This window comes from Barbus barbus, assembly GCF_936440315.1.
Source record: "Barbus barbus genome assembly, chromosome: 31".
Taxonomy (NCBI): domain Eukaryota; kingdom Metazoa; phylum Chordata; class Actinopteri; order Cypriniformes; family Cyprinidae; genus Barbus; species Barbus barbus.
The window spans coordinates 20743229-20764192 of NC_136759.1; the positions used below are offsets into that span (position 1 = coordinate 20743229).

A 20964-nucleotide genomic window follows, 5' to 3' on the forward strand; every position below is an offset into this window, starting at 1 on the left:
TACCTTACTGCCAAACTATGTACCTTTGTCCAAGTGACAGATGTACATTATAAAACAATTCATGAAGTGGGCCTCAAAATGAGGAAAAGAGAAAAACAAGTTCTTCTCTTGAACACTTTCTCTCTTTCTGCAGCTGAAGCCAGCAGAGCGAGGGGATTCCGTCTTTTTCTCCTGCCACGCCATCAACTCATACGGCGAGGGCCGAGGGCTCATCCAGCTGACGGTGCAAGGCAAGACAATCAGCCATGAACAACACGCTCACATCTTACATGATACTCTTTATCTAGAGACGCAAAATCAATAATTTACCTCCTGGCCCCAAGCCACCTCTTACTCTTCAGCATCTCTCTCTGTCTCAATCTCCTCCATCTGTTTGAAGTCTATTTCTACTTGCTTTGTTGGCAGAACCCCCTGACCCCCCAGAGCTGGAGGTTCGAGAGGTCAAAGATCGCAGTATGAACCTGAGGTGGACGCAGCGGTTCGACGGCAACAGCATCATCACCAGCTACGACATCGAGTACAAGAACAAATCCGGTGCGGCATTGCTTTGTTTCCATTTCAAGCTTGGATGAATTACATTGTGAGCATGCATTAAATATGTATTTGTATGTCAGAAGAATATGTAGCGAATAAGCTCACACTGCAAGAAGATGAATGGGATGTGAACAGATTTCTGCGGCGTTGCGACTCGGGTGTATTGCCTGTTTGTACATCTGCGATCGTCGTAGTTTTCAGTGCATTCCTGGTTTTTCGAATTTGATTCAACCTGTAAACAGTCCTCTTTGCATGCTAACAAACATAATGTTCCAGAACAGCCTGGATGGAGGTGTGATATAGTAATTTATCCATGCTATTTTGTCCTTGTCATAGACCCGTGGGAGCTGAAACATGCCACCCGTAAGATCTCGCCCACCAACAACCAGGCCAACATAGTGGAGCTCCACCCGGCATCCGTGTACAGCATTCGCATGTACTCCTACAACAAGATTGGACGCAGTCAAGCCAGCAAAGAGCTGACCATCAGCACAGAGGAAGCCCGTACGTCTCCCGACCCTGATCTGGAATCATCTACTCACTCTCATGCAGTTCAAAACCTGTACCTTTCTTCATTCTGTTGAATTCAAAATATAAATTTTTGAAGAATTTCCTGGCCACTCCTTTCCACAGGAATGTACTGATCTGTTTCTCGAGTTCTCACTGACTCAGTGTTTCCATCACAGTGGTTGAAAGCTCACCAGAAGGGAAGATTATTAGTACATTTTAGCCTGCTTCTCACACTAAGTTATCATAGGACTTTAAATAATTGGAATTTAGCACCTAAATCATATTGGACACTTTTATTATACTTTTATGGTGCTTTTATACCCTTTCCGAAGCTTAAAAGTACTAGTCCCCTGTCATTGTAACTAAAAGGATTTCATTCAAAATTTGTCCTATTGTGTTTCACAGAAAAAAGAAAGTCATGCAGGTTTGGAATGACTTCGAGGTGACAACATTTTTTATTCCTTTAATATTCTTGTGATATGATGTGATTCTCTTTTTACAGCTCCTGATGGGCCACCCATGGAAGTGATTTTACAGCCAATGACCTCTCAGAGTATCCGTGTCACCTGGAAGGTATGTCTGTGACTCCTAAACTTGCAATTTTTTGGACTTTAGACCCAAGGTGTTCAACCCTGCTCCTGGGAACCTACTATCCTCCAGAGTTTAGCTACGACCCTAATCAAACAGCCAGAACCAGCTAATTGAGGTCTTCAGGATCACTTGAAAAATCACAGGCCAGGTTTGCTGAAGCAGGCTGCAAAAAAATTGCAGGACAGTGGGGCCCCAGGAGCAGGGATGAAGACCTAGGCTTTAGAGTTTTAGATAATTACTTTATGTAATTTTCTTTTCACTCCACTTAGGCACCTAAGAAAGAGCTCCAGAATGGGGTGATCCGTGGCTATCAGATCGGTTATAGGGAGAATGGACCAGGCAGTAATGGACAGTACAGTATAGTGGAGATGAAAGCCACAGGTGATAGTGAGGTGTACACCCTGGATAACTTGAAGAAGTTTGCTCAGTACGGTGTGGTGGTCCAGGCGTTCAACCGAGCTGGAACCGGACCTTCCAGCTCTGAGATCAATGCCACAACACTTGAGGATGGTAATGAATGATGGTCACTTTATCTATAATGTTGGGACATTTTTTTTTAAATTTCAATAAAATTAAAACTAAAAGACTTTCAAATCCCATGAGCCAATATTGTATTCACAACAGAACATAGAGAACATAACAAATGTTTAAATTATACACTTGTATCCACTAAATGAACTCATTTCAAATTTGATGCCTGCTACAGGTCTCAAAAAAAGCTGGTACGGGGGGCAACAAAGGGCTGAAAAAGCAAGAAATTTTGAAAAGATTCAGCTGGGAGAACATCTAGCATCTAATTAAGTTAACTGACATCAGGTCTGTAATATGATTATCTATAAAAGGGATGTCTTAGAGAAGCAGAGTCTCTCAGAAGTAAAGATGGGCAGATGCCCTTCAATCTGTGAAAGAGTGCATAAAAAGATTGTGGAATATTTTAAAAACAACGTTCCTTAATGTCAAATTGCAAAGGCTTTGCGAATCTTATCATCTACAGTGTATAACATCATCAAAAGATTCAGAGAAACTGGAGAAATCTCTGTGCGTAAGGGACAAGGCCAAAGACCTTTTTTTGGATGCCAGTGGTCTTCGGGCCCTCAGACGACACTGCATCACTCATCGGCATGATTCTGTCATTAACATTACTAAATGGGCTCAGGAATACTCCCAGAACCCACTGTCAGTAAACACAATCCGCCATTGCCATCTGCAGATGCCAACTAAATATTTATCATGCAAAAAGGAAGCCATATGTGGACATCGACCAGAAGCACCGTCATGTCCAGTGGGCCAAGGCTCATTTAAAATGGACTGTTTCAAAGTGGAAATGTGTTCTATGGTCAGACGAGTCCAAATTTGACATTCTTGTTGGAAATCACAGACACCGTGTCATCCGGGCTAAATAAGAGGGAGACCTTCCAGCATGTCATCAGCATTCAGTTCAAAAGCCAGCATCTCTGATGGTATGGGGGTGCATAAGTGCCTTTTGGAAGGCACTATGAATGCTGAAAGGTATATAAAGGTTTTAGAGCAACATAGGCTCCCCTCCAGACGACATCTATTTCAGGGAAGGCCTTGTGTATTTCAGAGGACAATGCAAAATCACATACTGGAGCTATTACAACAGCATGGCTTCGTAGTAGAAGAGTCCAGGGGGTTAAATTGGCCTGCCTGTAGTCCAGACCTTTCACCTATAGAGAACATTTGGTGCATCATTAAACAAAAAATATGTCAAATATGACCACAAACTCTTCAGCAGCTGGAAACCTATATCAGGCAAAAATGGGACCAAATTCCAACACCAAAACTCCAGAAACTCATAAACTTGATGCCCAGATGTCTTCAAACTGTTTTGAAAAGAAGAGGAGATGCTACACCAGGTGTAGGCAATGTTGGTCCTGGAGTGCTGCTGTCCTATAAAGTTTAGCTCCAACCCTAATCAAACACACCTGAACAAGCTAATCAAGGTCTTCATAATTACTAGGGCTACAGGCAGGTGAGGTTTTGCTCAGGGTTGGAGCTAAACTCTGCATGGACATCGGCACTCCAGGACCAACGTTGCCTACCCCTGTGCTACACCATGGTAAACATGCCCCCGTCCCAACTATTTTGAGACCTGTAGCAGGCATCAAATTTGAAATGATCTCATTTTGTGCATAAAATTTCAAAATTTCACAGTTTAAACACTTATGTTATCTATGTTCTATTGTGAATAAAATATTGGCTCATGTGATTTAAAATTATTTTAGTTTTAATTTTATTCAAATTTAAAAAAACGTCCCAACATTTCCAGAATTCGGGTTGTATCCTATATCGGTCTATCTGTCATGCTCTGGGGATTTCTCTTTTGTGTGATTGTGCACGAGTTGTGAGTACAGGGAAACTCTGGCCCATGGCCCTCATCCACATGCGTGTCACTGTCAGTGATATTGATGCTGTTAAGGATAATAGTAATAACAACAAGCATAGGAAAAATAATTATAATTAGCCTGTCTGCCGAGGCCTCTCTCCCTGATCCACTGCCTTTTCCTCCCAGTTTAATTATCTGCAGCTGAGCGCATTGTCTCCCCCTCTCTCTTTTCATCTTTGCTCCAGATCCCTCTCTCCGGCTTTCAACTCCCCTCCTCTCAGCTCCCACTCCTCTCTCACTCGCTCTCAAAATACCTTTCATTTATCTCTCCCTCCATCTCACAACTTCCCCTTCAACCCCTCCGCCCACTTCTGTCCCACTGTCTTTCTTCTCATTCTTATTTTTGGCAAGCTCCTGGGTTCTTTTTGTGCCGCTGTTGAGCTCTTCCATCATTTTTCCCCAAAGAAATTGTTTTTACCTCCATCAATGGTGTTCTTGTCAAGTTTTAGTTTTTCTTCCAACCCTACTATCCAAAAAAAAAAAAAAAAGAATCCAACTTAAGCAAGATGGTCTACTAGATTATGTATTTATTTATTTAGTAATTTAGCAGACGCTTTTATCCAAAGCGACTTACAAATGAGGACATAAGAAGCAATCAAAACCAACAAAATAGCAACAATGTGCAAGTGCTATTACAAGTCTTGGTTAGTCTAACGCACTACAGATAATTATTATTATTATTATTATTATTTATTTTATTTTTTTAAATAAAAAGACATATAGATAAAATAAAATTAGAATAGAGAGTGCTAGAGTTAGAGAGTCAAGTAAAGATGGAACAGATGAGTTTTTAGCCGTTTCTTGAAGATGGGTAAGGATTCGGCTGCTCGGATTGAGTTGGGCAGGTCATTCCACCAGATGGGAACAGTTAATGAAAAAGTCTGTGAAAGTGTTTTTGTGTCTTTGGGATGGTACAATAATGCATCATTCACTTGAAGAACGCAAGCTTCTAGAGGGCATTCAAGTCTGAAGTAATGAATTTAGGTAAAGGGGTGCAGAGCCAGTGGTGGTTCTGTAGGCAAACATTAATGCCTTGAATTTAATGCGAGCAGCTATTGGTAGTCAGTGCAAATTGATGAACAGAGGCGTGACGTGCATTCTTTTCGCCTCATTAAAGATTAATCTTGCAGCGGCATTTTGGATTAATTGTAGAGGTTTAATAGAATTGGCTGGAAGACCTGACAAGAGAGCATTGCAATAGTCAAGTCTGGACAGAACAAGAGCCTGAACCAGGAGTTGTGTTGCATGTTCCGAGAGAAAGGGCCTGATATTCTTAATATTGTATAATGCAAATCTGCAGGACGGGGCAGTTTTAGCAATGTGGTCTGAGAAATTCAGCTTATCATCAATCACGACTCCAAGGTTTCTGGCTGTTTTTGAAGGAGTTATGGTAGATGAGCCTAACTGGAAGGTGAGATTGTGATGAAGCGATGGGTTAGCTGAAACTACAAGCAGTTCTGTCTTAGCTAGGTTGAGTTGAAGGTGATGGTCCATCGTCCAGCAAGAAATGTCTGTTAGACACGCTGAGATGCGAGCAGCTATAGTCGGATCATCAGGATGGAATGAGAGGTAGAGTTGAGTGTCATCAGCATAGCAGTGAAATGAAAAGCCATGTTTCTGAATGACAGAACCTAGTGATGCCATATAGACAGAAAAGACAGATACTTTGAAGGACCTATCAGAGAGGTAAGACTCAAACCACTGGAGTGCGGTTCCTGAGATGCCCTTTCTCAATAGGGTTGACAAGAGGATCTGATGGTTGACTGTATCAAAAGCAGCAGACAGATCCAGCAAGATAAGTAATGAAGATTTGGAAGCCGCTCTTGCAAGTCTTAGGGCTTCAACAACAGAAAGCAAGGCAGTTTCGGTCGAATGTCCACTTCTGAAGCCAGATTGGTTACTGTCCAGGAGGTTGTTCTGTGTGAGAAAGACAGAGACTTGGTTGAACACAACTCGTTCAAGTGTTTTTGCAATGAAAGGAAGAAGGGAAACCGGTCTATAGTTCCCTAAAAGAGTTGGGTTAAGAGTGTTTTTTTTAAGAAGTGGAGTTATACGAGCTTGTTTAAATGCTGAGGGAAAAATTCCAGTGTGAAGGGATGTGTTAACGATGTGAGTGAGTGCAGGTACAACTGCAGGAGAAATGGCTTGGAGATGAGATGAGATGGAATAGGATCAAGCAGACAGGTAGTAGGATGACTGGAAATGATGAGTTTAGAGACCTCTGCCTCAGAGAGTGGAGAGAAGGATGTGAACGAGTGTATGTTTGCTGGTAAGATATGTTTGATAGATTGTGGTGTGAAAAATTGTGCAGTGAGGTTTGTAATTTTATTAATGAAGAATGTGGCAAAGTCGTCAGCTGTTTTGAAAACAGATCTAATTAAAAAATCTTTAATTAAAAAACAGATTCTGTTTAGATTAAAACCAGGCCTACTTGCTGGTAGTCCCGCCAATTGACAATCCAGACCACCTCTGACCAACTAGAAACCATTTAAACCACCTACCACTTTAAGGTGTTTTCACTTGTATCTTCTTTAAAGGCTAATTCACACTGCATCGACAGACCCAGACCAATGCAGATAGTCACCAGACTACAGTATGTTACTTCTCAGATGTTCCAAGGCCTGACAAACAAGATTCAAAATGTCCAATCAGCAAAAACAAGCACTGGCAAGGGGCAATACAGTGATTCAATGAAACCAGTCAAACATATCTGTTGCTGTTGGTTGGTGACTGTCAATGTGAATTGGAAAAAGTAATCAAATGTAGACCTAGAGTAAAAACGAACCAATGTCGGCACGTTGTTGTCAGTCTAGTTTTGCGGTGTGTTATGCAATGTTGCCTCTAGTCAAACCGACTGAGCATATTGAATCAGCAGTGGAGTCCATTGGCAAGAGAGATCACACTGATTGACTTCAGAAGACACCAGAAAAATGGATGTGATTAAACAAAGTCAAGAGGGCACACGCAGAAGACCCTTCCTATCTCTTCCAGTTTTAATTTTGGAATGACGAATACAAACTACTGCCACATGCTGGTACAGAGAGTTATTTCATCTCATGCAGGTGTAGAATTTACATACTAGTTTGGCTATTAGCTATAGTCTTTGCAGTGTGTTCAAGCACAACTTTTTGTCCAAGATGCAGGTGACGTGAAGCAACACCACATTCATCACTGCCAGGTCTTTTTATGTAGGTATGATGTATCTGATCGTCATTTAAAAGTGGTCCAAAGATGGATAGATTTGTTTGCTTCACAGAGGCCTCTTTGGAATGATTAATTGAAAAGATCTGACTCAAACAAATGATTTGTTCATGAATCAGACATGGATATTTCTCTCATGAATGTGCCAAGACGACTTAGGGTGGATATCAAGATTTTTTAGTGCATAATGACTTGAATTGCGTCTGTTTGTTGCACACTGTACAGTAAGCCTATTGTTAGACAGAAGATATATAGTGCACAAATTATACAGGCAACTCACATTCACTTTCATTATAATGACAAAAGCAGCCAGGATATTTTTTAAAAATAAAATAAATAAACCTTTTATGGAAGAAAGAAAGTCATACTTGTTTGCAAAGACACAAGGGTGAATACGTAATTTTGGCTGGGGCAAAGCAAGATGCCAATATACCCGTAAAAGATACCAATATACCTGTTCTATACATCAGATCCAGACAGCAAGTGAGAGCCTGGGTTTTGCGGGCAGGGTTGAAGAGTTATTGCGAGTTGTACTCCTGAGCGCTCTGTCAAGCCGTTCTACTCTAAATGGCAGTTTTAGTGTGGTCCACCAGGGCCAGACTGAGTCAAACCCTAAGGCCTCTTCAAACAAATACCATCATTTCTCCTCTGCTCTCTCTCCCTCCCTCCTCACACCATCTCCTTTACTTGCTCCTTCTCTTCCTGCGCCAGCTGCAGCTGCTCCCTCATAGAGCCAAGCCAGCTTTATCCCTCCTCTATCCCTCCTTTCATCCTGTCGTCCGCACATGCTTTTTTCCCTCCCAGCAAGTCATACAGACAGGCACTGTGTCCCCTCAATAGTGCCATTATTTATTCAGAGACGCAATTTGGCACATCACCACCGCCACATTTGTGGTGTATCCGGAAAAAAAATCAAACGCATTTAGTAGGTGAAACAGCTCAAGATCGAGGTAACCGAAACGTTTCACTTCTCTTCAGCTTCGACGTGATTGTTCCATCCATTTCGAGTGTAGTTACAAGGTTGTTGATGCTCTTGGGCCATACCAAGTGCTCCAATTGCAGTATATTACTGTCATTTTACTATATCACTGTAATTGTGCTCTTTCACTGCAATTTTTGGTTTCCACTTCACCTATTGTATCTTGTTTCCATTGGTGCCTGAATTATTTTCCTGCCGCTTCCTTTGCTTTTATGTGACCATCTCTCGTTTTTCTCTCGCAGTTCCCAGCCAGCCGCCCCAGAATGTACGGGCCATTACGGTGACATCAGACGAGGCGGTGATCACATGGTCCGAGCCCCCGCGGATGACCCTGAATGGGGTTTTGAAGGGCTACCGTGTGGTGTTCTGGTCCCTCTACCCCGATGGAGGTGGGTGCTGTGGGGGCCAGAAACTTAGACTCAATCAGAGTAATTATACACTATTATTGTTACTCCCTCACTAGCCGCAGTCCCCGTAGAGCGCCCCCTACTGCCCACTCGTGTATCTGTATCCTGGCCAGTCCAACCCACAGAGGGTGTATATTTGTGGGTGGACAGGCTTATGTGTGTGTGTGTGTGTTGTTGTTGTTGTTGTTGTTGTTGTTGTTGTTGTTTTATATATAAAAGGAGTAAAAAATTTGCCAAAGAGTCTTCAGTGTCAATCTACTGATTTGGTGCTCAAGAAACATATCTTATTATCAATATTGAAAACAGTCATGCTTAAAGGGATAGTTTCAAAAAATGAAAATTCTGTCAATATTTACACACACTTGGCTTGTTCCAAACCTGTATCAATTGCTTTCTTCTGCTGAACTCAAAAGACGACATTTCGAAGAATGTTGGTGACCTCTGCTAGTAGCCATTGACTTTTTTCCCATACTGTTGAAGTCAGTAGCTACTGACAACTGTTTGGTTACTAACATTCTTCAAAATATCTTCTTTTGTGTTCAACAGAGGGTAAAAACTCATTCAGGTTTGGAACAATGTGAGTAAATTATGACAAAATGAAATGTTTTAATATGACTTTTGATCAATTTAATGTGTCTTTAACAAATACAAGTTTACTGAACAAGTGTACTTGAACCAAAATGGTACAAAAATGGGCTGAATAATGTGAATAATGCGAAAGTAATGACAAGGTAAGGGTATATTATTTATACCAAACAGAATTGAGAGAAAAAGTCAAGTCTAAAAAAAGTCAAAGTCTTTTGTGTTTATACGGCCAAGTCACTTACAAAAAAGTACTGTGACAGCACCTTGGCACAGAAACGATATCAGATGGTGAAACTGCTGTATAATATTTTGATATGTACCTTGGAACTAAATTGTATTTAGTAGGAATCAAGGTTCCTCAAAAAAGCATGCTGTTGCCATAGTATATGTCCAAAAATAATGGTATTTTAACATCTCCAAAGAACCATGGGAAAACTTTTTACTTTTTGTTTGTTTTGCATTTGGACATAAATACCATTGTCAGCTAAATATAGCTATAGCAGTGACAAGCAACCCTTTGTCCAGAAAAACAGACTATTTTAGTCTCCCTCTGAATAATACCATGGTACTTTTTTGTAAGTGGAATGTGTAAACATGGTTCTCCCGTGTTCCCTCATGTGAAGTGTTCAAATTGTGTACTGTTATTAGTAAGTAAATGAACATGCAATAAAAAAGGAGAGTCATTACATTTTTTTTCACGTCTCTTAGAATGGGGAGAGATGCAGAACATCACTACCACTCGTGAGCAGGTGGAGCTAAAGGGCTTGGAGAAGTTCACAAACTACAGCATTCAAGTTCTGGCCTACACACAGGCAGGAGATGGCGTCCGCAGCAACGTACTCTACATACAGACCAGAGAAGACCGTAAGTTCATACACCACACATGTACACATGACCACTGATTGTATGTCAATGTATTTGCAGATATGAAAAAAAAAAAAAGAAATGCAGCACTTATTCCAAAACCTAGTCAGCTGGTTGGTTGTCTGTTCACTACATAGGGAATGTACCTTGTTGTCTATTCCCTACATAGACAGTTGACTTCTAAGGCATCATGGGACCTCATTTGTAAGTCCTCACATACAGCACACAAAAGACTTGACTCATAATTTGATCCAACAGAGTTTAATGTTAGCATGTTGATAGGCTAAAAGCTCAGTGCTTTTATAAGCATATAAATACACAAAATATGTACAAAAATATTGAGTAAAATTGTACATTTCAACACTAAAGTGTTTTATTGATAATTATCAGTTTGATATATAGGTCCATTAACAATTGAAATTTTGGGATTGGTAAGATTTGTTAATGATTTTGAAATAAGTCTATTATGCTCAACAAGGCTGCATATATTTGATCAAAAATACAGTAAAAACAGTAATATTGGCAAATATTATGATTCTTTTTTTTATATTAAAATGGAATTCATTCCTGGCAAAGCTGAATTTTCAGCAGTCTTCAGTGTCACATGATCCTTCAGAAACCATTCTAATATGCTGATTTGGAGCTAAAGGAACATTTCTTATTATCAATGTTGAAAACAGTTGTGCTGCTTAATATTTTGTGGAATATAATATAATAATTCTGTTTTTTGGAGGGGGGGGGTATAATGGACAGAAAGTTCAAAAGAACAGCATTTATTTGAAACAGAAATGTTTTGTAACATTAATATAAATATTTAGTTCCACCTTTAAATTCCCCAATTTAATTAAATCTTTCTGTATAAAATATTGATAAATTTGATATTGATAATTACAATCAGTCATATTTTTTTTTCCTGAACTTGCTGCAATGCAGTTCCGTCTGGGACTGCCTTTGTGAATGATTTCGTCTTAGAATTTGGCCCATTGAGGGAACTTTGAGGACAAATTAATGTTACTTTCTAATGAGCATATTTATGATGGGCAACTCACTAGGTTTTGGACCACAAATGTATCTAAATGTATGTATCTATGTAACAGATAATTGTGACCCTCCAATGAGCTTTCAACCCAGCCAGTGGTGGACCTGCATTCAAATGCACAGCCACATTATGTGCAAGCCACTTCCCCTTTACTCAGGCTCTATTCAAGCTCAAGGGTGTTGTGTGTATGAGGTCTGGATGGGGGGAGGTTGTCAGATATAAAATCTTGCCACAAAACCACACTAGCTGGAGGCAAGTGCGGCATGGTCCAGGTCTAGAATGATGCTGGATTGCTTGATACGGTCGCTGTGGCGATATTTAGGCTCTGATATAGCATTAGCACACTTAATGAGAATTAAGACGCTGAAGGAGGGGGGTCTGGGTATGTGTCTCAAAGCAGATCCTCCATCCAACACAAGGAGAAGGATTTATTCTTTGTGGATTAGCTGACATTAATTTTGTGCTTACACTGGTCGGGATAGGATTAGGGCGATATCTGTCTCTCCTCTTTTCCCTGGTGGGGTTGAGAGGGGTTCAGGGAAATAAGGAGTGCTTTAGTGCTCATCAATGAGAGTGATGCATTTTGAATTTGATAGATTTAGGAGTATAGTGTGGTGTCTGTTTGTCAATGGGCTACTTGTCCAGAAATTTTGGTCAATGGTTTTGTCCCATTTTCCCTCTGCTCATAGCAAGGAATTATGCTGTTAAATCATCATTAATACCACAAAATATCACAACTGTTTGTGTCACCACATTTTAAGACCTGAACCCCCTGATGGATTGACCCATTAGATTAAACCCTATAGTAATGATGATGATGATTTTTTTTTTTCTAAATCTCCATGTATCCCTGAATATTCTAGACACACTAAAGTGAAACAGTTACTTCTAAGATAGCAGAAGTGTGATTTGGGGGTTCAGTGGATTTGGGGCCAATCGTAAAAAAAAAAAAAAACTGGACTCCCACAAAATGTTCAAGGCCTGTTCTCACCAATATGAATGTTCAGTTTTTGAATATGGTTTGTCTGTTCAGACAAATGGAAAGAAACGGCACTGAATGAAAATACAAATTTGCTCTCTCAGTAGGTCGCGTTTATTTGTATTTGCTATAGTGTTCATCAAATAACACCAAATACAAGAGTACTGAGATAAGAGAACCAGTTCCGTATTCATCTTCTATTGTTTACTGTCGCTTAACAAAATTGCCGTGAATGCCACCAAGTCATAGTTTCTGTAACAGCAGCGGCTCTTGCCATGTGACCAAAAGCTCAGTGGTCGGCAAATTTTCTTTGCAGTGCAATGAAAAGATAATACATTGTGGTCGCACTGATGGCCATGCTAATGTGTTGTCTAAACACCTATCATTCAACGAAAAAATTGTGCTGTCAAACGATTAATCGCGATTAATCGCATCCAAAATGAAAGCTTTTGTTTACATAATATGTGTGCTTTGTATATTTAGTATATATACATAAATACACACACATGCACGTATATATTTAAGACAAATATATTATTTTTACATATTAAATGCATTTGTATATAAATTATATGAATATAAATATATACATGTAAATACATGTAAATATTTTCAAAACATACTGTATGTGTGTGCATTTATATATACATAATAAATATACACAGTACACACATATATAATGTAAACAAAACGTTTATTTTTGATGTGATTAATCGCGATTAATCATTTGACAGCACTACTAAAAATCTTTAATGCATTTCTTGCACACTGTACGCAAACCTTAACATATTTGAAAAACCCAAAGTATTCTTGGTCAGCTGACTAAGCAAAACAACAGCATGACAATATCTTCTAAGTCCAGAAATGCATTTCACGTTTACGTTTTACGAACATACCTTTGTCACTGGGAAATAAAAATAAATCCCACAATCCCACAAATAAATCTCTTTTTTCTTTCAGACCCCGGTCCTCCAGCGGGCATTAAAGCCGTGCCATCCTCTGCCTCCAGTGTGGTGGTATCCTGGCTTCCCCCTATCAAGCCTAATGGTATCATTCGAAAATACACAATTTACTGTTCCAGCCCTGGATCAGGCCAACCGGTGAGGCAAAAAGGGGAAACTTGTTTTTAACATTGATTTTGGTGTTGACGTCGCTTGGTTTAGTATTTTTTTTTTTTTTCAAAAATGAAGGCATGCTTGCGTGTGTGTGTTCATTGAAGCAGACGAAAGTGAATATTTGTGTATTGTTTACACTTATGTGCTTTATTTCATATGGGTGTGGAGACAGTATGTGCGGATTTTAGATTCTATCAGTTTTCTTTTGATTCTAAGTATAAATCAGTGTTTATTTTGCCATATTTTCTATTTGCGTCTGGATTTGTGTCGAGTGGATTTTTAATCTGTGCATGTGTGAGGTTGTGCTGCAGTATCAGCAGGATGTGTGTGTGCGTGTGTGTGTAAATGAGAGGCTCATACTGCAGTGTGTGCATGCAAGCTCACCCTCCCGTCTCATTTGCATATCTGCGTCTCATCACGTTGCCTAGACAACCTCATCTGTTCATCAGGGAGGGCAGGAAACAAGCTGACAGCACACACACAAACACACACACACACATACACACACACACATCCCACAGGCTCGATCACATTTATAACCACCTCCTCGACAAACACACACACACACACGTAATTTGTGTACTCTCACACTGAATTAATGTACCTGTCCAGATGTACACATGCTCACTCTCTTCCTTTCTTTCGCTCATTCACAAATCACTCCTCTCTCTCTCCGGCCTCTCGCAGAGCACGGGGTGATTACTATGTAAATGAGTGTGAGAGGAGAAGGGGGGAGGAGGAGGTAGAGAAGGAGGAAGGGGGGTCAGACTCAGTGTGTGGGGAGTACTTTTGTTCCTCTTTTCATTATCTCCCTCTATCGCTCCCCGGATCACTGCTATCTCCACACTGGAGGAATATTTTAATATCCGTTACAGCACTCCACCCCTCCCGTCTTCACCTCCCGTACCTGATTCATGCTGAGAGACACACAGAGAGAGAGAGAGAGAGAGAGAGGAAAAGATGAATCAAAATGAACTAGGGAGAGAAGGTTCAGAAGCCTAGTGAGCTGGCTACCTAGACAGTGTCTTTAGGTGTCACCGACACACTCCCAACACAGCCTTCTTAAGGAAACTTTTTGATGTCCCACAAATATGATCTCTTGTAAGGGACCCCCTTCCTAAAATATGAAGGCAGTACATGTAAGACCTATTTTTCCTTGTTTGTATTGTGAAAAATGTAGAGTGATGTAAAATTTTATTTTTATTATTTACTTTACTTAAAGTGTTAGTTCACCCAAAAATTAAAATTCTGTCATTAATTACTCATGACACCGAAAGACAATCTTCGGAACACAAATTAAGATATTTTTAATGAAATCTGAGCACTTTCTGGCCCTACATAGACAGCAACAGAACTACCACATTCAAGGCCCAGAAAGGTAGTAAGGACATAATTAAAATAGTCCATGTGACATCAGTGGTTCAACCGTAATTTTTATGAAGCTATGAGAATACTTTTTGTGCATAAAGAAAACAAAAATAATGACTATTCAACAATTTCTTCTTTTCCGTGTCAGTCCTCGATGCGTTCACGAATGTATGCATGTGATGATGCTGCTGATACAGGAGCAGATGTTCTGACACAGAACACCCATCTCTCTTAGTTCATCGTCTGTATATTTACATTTACATTTATGCATTTAGCAGACGCTTTTATCCAAAGCGACTTACATTGCATTCAAGTTACAGGTTTTATTTGACATTTTATCAGCTCTTGCTTTCCCTGGGAATCGAACCCATGACCTTGGCGTTGCTAGCGCCATGCTCTACTATTTGAACTACAGGAAAGAATATTCTGGTTCGAATAAGACTGGGCAAAAATTGCAAGTTATCCTCGCTGTCGAAACCTTCAGACATGTTTACGAAGACTGTTTTATGTATTGTGCATCTTCCTCTGCTTGTAAACAAGGTGCAGAGCATCAGGGTTCTACGTCAGAACGTTATTTTTCGTAAAGTCTTTATTTCGGTTTTCTTTGCGCACAAAAAGTATTCTTGTAGCTTCATAAAATTGAGGTTGAACCACTGATGTCACATGGAGAATTTGAATGATGTCCTTACTACCTTTCTGGGTCTTGAACGTTTCAGTTGTGTTGCTGTATATGCAGGGCCAGAAAGCTCTCAGATTTCATCAAAAACATCTTAATTTTTTCTGAAGGTGAACGAAGGTCTTACGGGTTTGGAACGACATGAGGGTGAGTCATTAATGACAGAATTTTCATTTTTGTGTGAACTATCCCTTAAATAGTAGTACTAGTATACCAATGCCACTAAAACCTGTGATAATTAGTAGTAGTACTTTGTTATTGTAATGCACTTATAATGTGCTATTATAATTATTATTATTACAATTATTATTATTTAGCATTTTTACCCAAGCACAGAAACCAGCATCACACATATCCTTTGCAAAGAAGGCTAGCTCAGAATGCATTGTGATGAACTTCATCTTGGAGATAGGGTCCATCCGAAATCGCATTATGTAAAGTAGTTGCTAAAACTTACTTTGTGACTATTACAAAAGTATGTTCTATAAAGTATGAACATACTTTTGTAATAGTTAATGTACTGTTTTTCGCCTGCTATATAGTATGGAAGTTGGCATATTCACATCCAGGGAAAGAGTTATTCCAAGATGGCCGACCTAGGTGGTCTACTATCATCTACTATTTTAATATTTATTTATTGAATTGCTTTCATACTGGTGCAGCAAAATTAAAATTGTGGAAATTAAATGTAAAGTGTTCCAAATCAATCACTTATGAGGTTCCATTTCAGTTAAAATGCTCCCTCAGAAGACAGCTGCTATAAAGAGAGAGAGATATTTCTGATTATGAACAGAATATGGAAATATATTTATCCAAAGTCCATTGACTAATGTCAAACCGTGATAACAGCCATCTCATCATAAATTGAGACAACACTGCGTGTGTGTGTTAGCGTCAGGGCCGAGGGGTATGACGGAGGATGGCAGGGCAGCATTCAGGGCGATCGGTGGGAATGACACTGTGTGTGTTTGCATGTCTGCGGGCAGGAGATGTTGACTGTGATGAGCACGCGTTTGGACAGCAGACACACGGCTCTCTTAAACACACTACAATTACAGAGAGCTGGAAGCACAGCCTAACATCATGTTATGTATGTGTGTGTACAGCGTACATTTTAGTTTCTGTTGTGGATTACAATGAAAGGTGGATATAATAATAGAAATACTCATCGTGGAGTGTGCGTGTTTGTGTGTGTGTGTGTGTGTGTCTCTCACGCATGCTGAGGTGAGCAGCAGATATCTCTCATTAGTCGGCCTCTATTGTTAGTGTTATCTGAGGCTGACTGATCTAGTGTGTCTAGGGGTATTGTCTTTTTACCCCCTCATCTACTTGTGTAAGGCCCCCAGGGTCTCTCTCTCTCTCTCACGCACACACACACAAACGCACACACAGACAAATAGTTCAGCCTTTTTCACTCACATAAAGAAAAGCAGCAGAAATCTCTTAGCGTGTTATTTAGCAAACAATATTAAGTCAAGGGTAAAGGAAAGAATTGTGTTTGAATAATCATTTTCACACAGTTACACATTCATCTTCACCTTTAAAGAGTCCAGTATAAATTCTGCTTGAAAACAAGTCATCATCTTTAATGTTTAGCTTTGAAAAGCATTTTTATAAGAGCTGGAGCCTAAAAGCAAGGCCATAAACATTCTCTGTGCAAACACACACGTTAATTCTTACAACATTCATTATTGGTAACAAAGCTCAGGACTAAGTTATAAATGTGTAACTTTTAAACTGAATCTGTAATTTAGGTGCGAAATTTTGCGGGGAAAAAGGTCCATTGTCAATCATTTATTAATGTATGAAGCACATCTCACACATAAGGGGCTTTTAAACCAAGCAACTTTGTTTGTCAACTCAGCAAATTTACATTGGTAAGCACGGTTTGTGTGAATTTCAATGCAGTTGGTGCAGTCACATTTACCGTTATTGTCATTTCAGTTGGAATAAATGGGATCAGGAACTTCATGTGAAGAAATAAGATATCTTCACACAGATTCCACAATGGTTTCAAACTGCTGATGTGAATTTGCTGCACTTACACTCTGTGTAAGCAACTTTTTCACGCTCATGCGAAACTCACGGCCACACTGATTCCTATTGAAATTACGAGATTTTGTCCCCAAAATATTGCAGACCAATGATAGATATGACTGCACCTTAATCCAGGTAACTAGCTATAAACTTTATAGTTCAAAGCTAAATAACTTCTCTCTCAGTAGCATGACCAACTAGAAGAATAATTGCTGTTTTCAAACAGGTTTCCTGAATAGAATACAAAAGTACCGCCTACATTTTTTAATTCTAAAGAGATAAAAGAGAAAACGGACTATAGAAGTAGACAACTTATGCTGTTGTCTTTATCAGCTCTGGGCACATTTGTAACTTTATGTGTTTCTGCAATGATCCCAGGCACCCAGCGAATATGAAGCCAACCCTGAGCTGCTGATATACAGAATCACCCACCTGACCCGGGGTCAGCAGTATTTGATCTGGGCAGCCGCTGTCACCACTGCTGGTCGGGGCAATATCAGCGAGAAGGTGACTGTGGAGCCTGCTGGGAAAGGTGAGTCCACCTAGAGTTTAATGGGAAAATAATTGTTATTAATAGCCATGCCGGTGTGGTATATCGACAGTCATATCTATACCTAAACATATGCACTAAAGTCAGTACTTGATCTCAAGTAGAGAGACAGTTTGACAGTTTCCACGCAGAAATTGAGGTTTCCTGTCTGTAATTTAGCTTTATTTACTTTGCAATCATGTAGAAATTGTGCAATTGCCTGATAAGGCAGATGACCTGAGTGAGAATTGGGTGTTACAGGTCATTCTCTGTCACTGATGCTCTCTTCTCTTCCTTTTCTTTGATTTTCTCCTGATGGATAGAGGTAAAGCCTGTCATTTATTATGTGGAGAGGAGTAAAAGCATCTAAATGAGAAAGAGATGGCAGACAATGACCTGGCCAATATACCAGACAATGAAGGGGGCAGTTCAATCAATATTTCTTGGGTCAGAAAATCAGGGAGAGAATCTATGAATGCGTGTGTTCTTATTGAACAAGTACTTTGCAGCTAGTTTGAAGAGCAAGCCTCCCTTGATGGCCCGATTTTTTCATGTATGTACGTACATGTATGTTTTTCATGTATACACATTTCCAATGTAGTCAAAAAAAAAAAAAATATATTTGAATACAGTAAATGTTCATATCATGTAGACTTTAAATTGTAGAAAATATACTTTTAATGGGGAGGTTCACACAGAAAATGTTTTTGTATTTAAAAATGCAAGGTGCAGTGGAATGGGAAAAAACGCCAAGTCGAAATATGCTTTTTTTTTTTAAGTTGAACTTGAGTATCATGTTTTTAGAATAGTGTAATGTCATGCATGAGACTCTGCAAAAGAGTTGAGTGCAGTGGTCAAAGATGTCCGTCTAAGTTGGCTTGGTAGCCTTGTAGGCAGCGTGCCGACATTGTGCCACTGCGCTTCGGACGTCCCGAGTTTGAGTCCCAGCTCGCAGACCTTTCCCGATCCCGCCCCCACAATAAAGGCAAAAATACCAAAAAATAAATCAGTCTAGTTCCCCAGTATATTAATACATGACTCTTTATTTGTCCTACTCAGCTCCTGCTAAAATCCTGTCTTTCGGAGGAACGGTGACCACTCCGTGGATGAAGGAAGTTCGGCTGCCGTGCAGCTCAGTGGGAGAGCCAACACCCACCATCAAATGGACCAAAGACAGGTCTAGGATCAGCTTTCATAACTGTGTTTTTCCAATGAGTCCTTGAAATATAGAAACTTAAGGTTTGTTCACACTTGTTCACACTCAAGTGCCTTTTATGAGCCCCTTGTGAGTTTTCAGGTGGTGAAAATAAAATTATAAACACAAAAATGAGTGCGCTTAGTCCAGCATACGGTATTAAGTGTGTTCGACTTCAAGCATCGCTGAGCAGACTGATCGGTTAATGGGTGCTTTGATATCATACACCCGCATGGCCGCTTTAAGTCGAACACACCTTTTGTTTGGGGTGTTCGGTAAGTTCCGTCATGAATATGTCGACCAATCAGGTTGTAAGCGTATCACTACGCATTTAGGTTCGGTATCTTTAAGTTCGCTGTCAAAAATGCCAATGTGAACACTAAGCGGACCAGGACCAAATGTATAATTTTCCTTTTTGGTCCGGACCAAAGTGTGAATACACCATTAAAGGTATAGATTTACAAACCCAAATACCTTGTTTCAGTGTTCTGACTCTTCTCAGACATTCACCTCTAATTTATTCAAAGATGAGAAGCTCAATATGATTGATTTGATCCTTACAGTGAGGACACCGCCATCCCAGTTACTCAAGATGGTCACCGGAATATTCTTTCAAATGGTACCCTGGTGCTGCGCTCTGTGAAAGCTGAGGATTCTGGGTACTACACCTGCACAGCCACCAACACACTGGGGTTTGACACAATCATCGTAAACCTGCTGGTACAAGGTAAGTAAGCATATTTTCACACCATCCTGTAAAATGTTTCCTATGAACAAGATTTTAAGATTTGATTTTAGGGTTAAGGTGCAGTCACATGGAATTTGGCTCAATTTTGGGCAAAAAAAAGTCCATTGTCAATAGCAGTGCATTAAGCTCATAAATCACTTTCAAAGTAGCATTATGTTGGTCAGTTTGGCAATTTATCTAACCAACTTAAACCGGTTGCGAAATCTGTGTGGGTAAATCTTTCGCTCTCAAGTAAAATTCTCAATTTCACAGATTCCTATTGATGAATAAATTTTCCAAGCAACAGTAAATGTGACCACGTCTATATGGTGGTGATGTAGAGTATATACGTATACGTATATCTTGTTTCAGGACAAGTAAAAGTTGATTTACATTGAAACGCATGCTAGGAAAACCATGGTGGCCAAAATATTAAATATTGACTGGCTGCTGGTGTTTGAATGTTAAAAGAAAAATTCCCATCAATCTCTATGTGTCCTATGTTATAGTGCCTCCAGATCAACCACGTTTGACAGTTTCCACCACATCTACTTCTTCAATCACTCTGGCCTGGATCCCTGGAGACAATGGAGGAAGTTCCATCAGAGGTACAAGCACCTGTCCTTTCTCTTTCTGGTCGCCTCAGAATTTTTATGTCGTGGGCTCCTCAAAGTTAAAGTCTCTTTTTTTGTCTCTCTCCCTTTTTCATTTTCTTTTCTCTATCACTAAGATTTGTTTCTTTACATTTTGCAGACTCTCTCTTTTTTTGTCTATCCGTCTTTCTTTCAGACTGTGATTAATCTGTCACTGTCACATGTTACTGTCAAACTGCTTGCATATCACAGTAAATTAGGTAATAAATAAATAAACCGAGACGTCTGTGGTGTTTGTGTGTGTAAAGGTGGGAGGAAAATAAGGAGAATAAAAGGCTGTCAGTGGGTAAATCCTTCTGGTGTGGCACCCTTTATTTTGCCATCTGCCAAAATGAGACCAAATCCGGGCCGCTCCTAATGATGGGCGACGCCATATTGTGCATCTATTTGCATAACTGTGCAGTCAGCATTTCTCTCTCTGTCTGGGTTACTAATGGAGGTTTACAGCAATCTGATCAGCACTTCATCTGAGATTGTTACTCTGAGATTAGTCTGCAAGGTCAATGCGCCATCTGGTGGTGATGTTAGGAAGTGTTCCGAGTTAACTTGCAATGCCAACATGATGAGT

General features: G+C 39.9%; 1 protein-coding gene across 5 annotated transcripts in view; it reads left to right on the forward strand.

Annotated features, from left to right (window-relative positions):
- Positions 1-20964, forward strand: part of LOC306851356 (cell adhesion molecule DSCAML1-like) — a gene marked incomplete at both ends in the record, with an annotated part of 131642 nt that overhangs the window by 105178 nt on the left and 5500 nt on the right. For 3 of the 5 annotated variants that reach the window (XM_079387526.1, XM_079387527.1, XM_079387529.1), the window contains 12 exons: positions 134-230; positions 406-534; positions 871-1038; positions 1547-1617; positions 1905-2145; positions 8465-8611; positions 9923-10078; positions 13057-13196; positions 17671-17824; positions 18881-18998; positions 19580-19743; positions 20253-20351. In XM_079387526.1, coding sequence (XP_079243652.1) covers positions 134-230; positions 406-534; positions 871-1038; positions 1547-1617; positions 1905-2145; positions 8465-8611; positions 9923-10078; positions 13057-13196; positions 17671-17824; positions 18881-18998; positions 19580-19743; positions 20253-20351 — 1684 coding nt within the window. Of the gene's footprint in view, positions 1-133; positions 231-405; positions 535-870; positions 1039-1546; positions 1618-1904; positions 2146-8464; positions 8651-9922; positions 10079-13056; positions 13197-17670; positions 17825-18880; positions 18999-19579; positions 19744-20252; positions 20352-20964 lie in introns of all 5 variants that reach the window. The other 2 variants (XM_079387525.1, XM_079387528.1) reach the window with 1 other exon arrangement.